The following is a 5,684-nucleotide window of genomic DNA, read 5'->3' as shown; positions in this document are numbered from 1 at the left end:
GAACTTGGGCTCTGTCTGACACTATGCTTCCTAAGGCCCAGCATGTCCTAGTAGCCAGGCCACCTGCTGGTTCCCTACAGAACAGCTGTCCCCCAAGATACAGGAGAGGATCCACCTTTGAGCATGCTCAGTTTCATTCACTTGTACAGGATAGAGACCTGACTCCCAGGCGGTGGAAGCTAGTGGAACGCTTGCAAAGTCCGAAATAAAGGCACCAACATATGTGGACATGTAAGAAGTGGTTTTATTCCAGGTGTGTTTCATAAAGACAGTGTCCTCTAGGAAAGCTTAGTGGCACATGCTTTGGTCAAGAAGAAAAGCAAAAACAGAGTTGGACCGAGTTCCCACATGGGACAGCTGCCAAGTGTTTGGCTGGGTCTGACCACAGGAAATGGGGAGAGGCCCCAGCAAGACTCTCTGAGTAGCCGTCCTTACATTCACAGAGAGAAGCCCAGGTTCCTAGCCCCAAAGTCCATGTTGGAACAGGGCCCAAGCCTCTAGAGAAAAGCCTCCACCTTAGCCCCAATTCTGTCCTGGACTGTGGACACAGAGGGTCACAGGATGCGAGGCCAGGTCTGTAAATAGCAGTGTATATATGACATTGTAACAGGATGAGGGAAGCTTAGTCACCGAGGTGAGGGGCCCCTGTGCTGGATCCAGGGGTGCAGACATATTTGGCACAGAACGGCTGAGAGGATGCTGGTAAGAGCCAGAGGTGCAAGGAAACTGCTGGAGAACCTTCCAGAGTGGGTACTACAAACCCGGAACTGGTTTCTAACACCTGGTGATGTACAAGCTGGGCCCAGCAGAGAGGGAGGTGGGGCAGAGACCCGGATAGCTGGTAGTGCTAACCCAGAGCAAAGGAAACCAAGAAGCAGGGAAAATCCAGGTTCCACTCTCACCTATGTAATTGCATATGTACATACACATGCAATATTCTGGAGAGTTCTAGACCTTCTGGAGTGTGTAGATTTCCTATGAATATCTGGCTGTCTGGTTTATGAAGACTGGGTGCTCGTGGGGTAAGACTGGCCTCCTTAGGCAGGCTTGCTTTGGGATAGAGACCCCAAGATTTCTGGGGTCTTTTACCCAAGATTATACTGTGTAAGCCAATGGTGAGGAGGAGGACAGTATTCCAGGATGATACCAACCTACAATCTCCGTGTTCTCAGTAGTGGGAGAGGAGAGAGCAGGTTATTTTGTACACAGACAGGAGCCACTAGCCAGCTTTGCAGCCCACTACAATGGCTGGCCTTTGGTAAAGGGCCTTAGCATGATGTTTTGACCTGGATGGCTTGGTCTCTACTGACTGGCAATGGTTATACTCCAGAAAGGGGGTCCAGTTCTGACTAGCCACCCTGCCCCATGATGCTATGTATACAGAGGCGAAGACCTCTGAAAAAGTAGGAGTCCAAAACAGTTCGAGAAGGTGAGGGTATTTCCGGGTGCATGACCTGGGAGCCAGTTAGTGAGGTCTCGGCCTGACATATGACTAAGCAGAAGTGGAATCTACTTAGTAAATTATACCCCAGACCCCTCTCCAGCTTCCTGCTAAGAATGTGTTCACCTAGAGGGACTGCAGGCTTATGTCGGGCTTGGGGCCTGGGGCTGGCAAAGCAGGGACAGGGTGACGTCATGGAAAGAGACCTTGGTTTTCTGGCACGTCACAGTTGGCTGCTTCTCTGTCCACATTCTTCTGTGAATCCTTATCCTCTGCTCCCTGGATGCATCCGTCCCTCACCCGCCCACTGGACCGGGCCTCTCAACCTTTCCTGTTCTCTAGCTGCCTTGCCTTCAGTCTTTTTACACATGCTACTGCCTGTCCTCTTGTGTTGACTTCAGGCTAGCCCTGTGACCCAACTTGATCTTTCTGTAGGTTTCTGTTCTTGTTCCCTTTAGGCAACAAGGGCAAGGCGCGCACACCACTGCCTGGGACCCCAAAAGGGTCAAGGGAGAAGACAAAGGGCTAGGAGCAGCTGCCATGTCTCTGCCAGGACAGCTGCATATTAACCATCTCCTCTCCCAGGGCAAGACTGGGGTGGCCCAGAGGGCATGAGGCACGTCCCTGCACCCTGCCTGAACTAGCTTTGGAGAAATGTGTGGTAGGGGTGTGTACTGATGATCCAGTAGAAACGTGAGGAGATGGGAAATAGCCCGCTTGACACTCCCCCACCCTAACCCCTTCCAGTCCCCAAGTCTCATGCAGAAGGTACAGGAGGCTGGGGGCTACCATCATGTGTGTGGCAGCAGTTGCCACTGCTGGGCCTGGGCATCTGTCTGACATTTGCTTGTCACCAGCTGGGCAGGCTTGGTCTCCAGGCAGAGGCCGCTGACTGAGTGCTGGATGAAAGAGCCTTTCCTTCTCCATTTCTGGGTGGAAGGGAGAGGGAGAGAGAGAGAAGAAAATGATTTAAAAAATAACAGTATGTGAGCTTGGGGAGGGGGGGCGGAGCTCTGTGGTACAGTGCTTATCCCACATGCACAAGGCTTCGCTCCATGCCCAGCACAGGGCTGAAAAGTAGTTTGTACCTTCATTTCGTGATCATGCACACAAAACTGGATACGCCTTTAACACATAGCATTCATTTATTTATTTATTTATGTGTGTGTGTGTGTGTGTGTGTGTATGCATTTCTGACACATGTGTGTGAGCATGTGCCTTCATGGAGGCCCAAGATTCCTGTCAGTGTCTTCCTGTATCACTCTATCTTATTTTTTTGATACAGGCTCTCACTGAACATAGATCTCATCAGTTCAGCAAGACTGGCTGGCCAGCAAGCTGCAGGGATCCTGCGACGTCCTGCTCCCCACTGCTGAGATCACAAGCTGAGCCTGGCCTCTTATGTGGGTGCTGGGGAGTCCACACTGAGATCCTTGTGATTATACAGCAAGCACTTTAACGGCAGTGAGGTCATCTCTCCAGCCCTCATCCCCCCTCATTGAAAACAAACTGTGTCTCTCTCTGGGTGCTCACTTCTGCAGTATGGGGCAAAGTTACTGTATAGATCAAAGGAAGTAACACTCCCATGGGCTGTGTCTAATCTGGAAGTGTGTTTTATTTGACCTGCGAGGCATTATTTTAAAACCCATCTTGGCTGTCACATAAAATCCCCGCATCTCCGGTTTTCCTTTGGACACTAGGTTCAGTTTCTATCAGATGGCTGGGCTGAGGCTCTCCCGGCTCTCTGCTTTAGGCAGGGCTCTCATCTTCCAGTTCCTGGACTTGATGTTTCTCCCCTAGCAGCTCCCCCACCAGTTCCCTGCAGGCACCAAGTTAGGAACCTGTGGTCAAGGGGAATCTTTTCTTTATGGGAACAAGGCTTTCTTCTTCCTGCAACCCTACATGCCTGACCTGGCCTGCAATCAGGAGTCCTAGTACCTACACCGTCAAGTGGGAAGTGGCTGTCACCTTTACAGTCATGCAGTGGGGAGACTGGAGTCCTTCTATGTCGGAGTCACAAAGGGGATCCTAGAATTTTCTTCTCCCAAGCTTGACAAGGTAAGGAGGAAACCTGTTTCCACAGAACATTTCAGAAAGGCCCGGCTAGAGGATGGTGTGTTTTATAGGTATGGAGAAGAGATGTTAGGCAGAGGGCCGGGTTTGGAGAAGACTGAATAGCAGCAGACACCAACACTCTGTTTCTTGCCGAATTTCCTTCCCTGCGACTATATCCCTTTTCTTATCTTCCTATGAGGCAGCAGAGCTCACAACCCTGAGACTGGATCCCACAGAGCTCCGAGGGAGATTGTCTGTGTTCTCACTTGAGGGACAGAGATGAGCTGGACTCAGCCGTGGAGATGGTATTATTTAACATTTGGCTTAGTTTCCACAGGCACACCTGCAGCTCCAGTTTTTATCTGGATACGGGACTGCTCTTACAGCCTCTCACATTTGACTCCATTGACCAAACCTCCAACGACATCAAGCCGGAAATACTATAGCTTCTTCTCTCACAGGAAGAAGCAGAGCCCCGTGTGGTTCAGACTTGGTGCTGCCTTGGCATACAGTTCTCACTAAGGCGGTGGCTGCCCCCTTTACCTCCCTCACCAGGTTCCTTGAGAGCCAAATCAGGCTCTTCCTTCCCTTCTTGTACATGATCTGTGCATTCCTTGGCATGGGGAAGCAATGAGTAAATGACTAGCCCACTGGTAGAACTCTTATTTCCACCAGAACTTCAAGGCAGTCTTTCTCACCAGCTCTCCCAGCCACTCAGCTCTGAGGCTGTGCAGACATCACACATGTCCGGCTACTCTCCTAGTCCCAGGCTCAGCATCAACATCCTCTGGCAGCGCAGCAGCCAATTATTGTATGAGCGAGAAATCTGGAGAATGGCTGAACCAGAACCTGCTGACTCTATTGCATCCTGTAAAACTCTCAGGAGCCTCGTGGACACGTGAAGCCCAACTGGCGTGGGTTAGAATCAAGGCCAATTAGAGACCGGGAAGGAAAGCCTAGAATCCAGCATGGACTGACAGTGGGGGAGCTGCTCATCTGTCCCCCATGGTGGTGAGGGATGTGGCACCCAGAGTGTTATGGGGTTGGGGAGATGGCTAGCCAGGCTTGTAGGAATATAATGCATACAGCCTGTGAACACATGGATCCTGGGGAACCAGGTTGTCAAGATTGGCAGGAAGGGTCTCTATGGTCCTCAGGGTCTTTTATAGAGAAGTATTTGAATGGGCTGCCTGGGAAGAAGCCAAGAAGCTCTGACTTCAACATAGAGGTGTTCGAGGGCTCCAGGCTCTTCTCTCAGAAAGGGGCTGAGGCTCCAGCCGAGGGGCAGATTGCACCAGCCCCACTTCAGGACAGGGCAGAGGTCAAGCTACATCTCCTAGGCTAAAAGCTAGCAGAAGTGTCCAGGAGGCCCAGCAAGCAGGCTATATAGTGTGCTTTCCTGCCACCCCGGCCCCCATCCTCATACACAAAGGCTGGAAGGAGAGAACCTGGCTGTTTTTCCAGAACAGAATAACAAACTGCCACTCATCCTTAAAGAAAGAATTGACCCAGGCAAACAGCACAGGCGTGGGTGGAAGCCCTGCAGGCCCAGGCTGAGAGCCAGGCCCCTCCTCACCCTTTGCAGGGCTGTAAGCAGCCTGCGTTACCAGCAGGGTGGAGAAGGGCTGCAGCGGCCTGGGCTTCGGATCCCATGCTCTGGGGAACAAGGAGCCCCTTTAACCAGGACGAGTACAGCACCAAAGAGAAGGACTTACTCCAGCAAAGTTATACTTAGTGCTCTGTCACTGGCTGCTGTGTGCCATGGGCAAGTGACAACACCTCTCGGAGCATTAGTTTTTCCTTCCACAAGTAACCCTGACCTGTTTCCTGGGACACATCTGAGGCTAGTCATGTGAGCTTACAATCACTGTCTCTAGACCTCAGATTCCCAGTGAGCCAGAAGCCAAGAGCTCCTTACCAAGTTCTGGCTTATGTCTGTGGGTCGGGAGTCACACTGAGCCTGGGTTTAAATCCCAGTTCCTTCTACTCTTCCCGGCTGTGGGAGCTGATAGCCTGTGTCAAGGGAGCCTTGGTTCACTCACTGTACAGTAGGGCTGGTTGAGAACTATCTTACCGGTGGCTGGAGGAGGAGGCTAAAGGATGATTGTGGATGCGAGCCGTTGTCTAGCAGAGTATGGGCGTCACAGCTAGCTCTTACTTGAGCTTTGTAGTTGTCATCAAAGGCTGG

The 5,684-nt window shown here is 51.5% G+C and overlaps 1 protein-coding gene across 1 annotated transcript in view; it reads right to left on the bottom strand.

Moving 5' to 3' along the window:
- Positions 1-222: 222 nt before the first annotated feature.
- The window catches only part of Galnt16 (polypeptide N-acetylgalactosaminyltransferase 16), an 86,258-nt gene continuing 80,796 nt past the window's right edge, over positions 223-5,684 (bottom strand). The window contains exon 15 of the mRNA XM_028789117.1: positions 223-2,370. Coding sequence (XP_028644950.1) covers positions 2,233-2,370 — 138 coding nt within the window. The 3' untranslated portion in view covers positions 223-2,232. The remainder of the gene's footprint in view (positions 2,371-5,684) is intronic.

This window comes from Grammomys surdaster, unplaced genomic scaffold (genome assembly GCF_004785775.1).
Source record: "Grammomys surdaster isolate TR1022 unplaced genomic scaffold, NIH_TR_1.0 127, whole genome shotgun sequence".
NCBI lineage: Eukaryota > Metazoa > Chordata > Mammalia > Rodentia > Muridae > Grammomys > Grammomys surdaster.
Note: the sequence above shows the minus strand (reverse complement) of the source record. Positions and strands in the feature narration are given on the sequence as shown.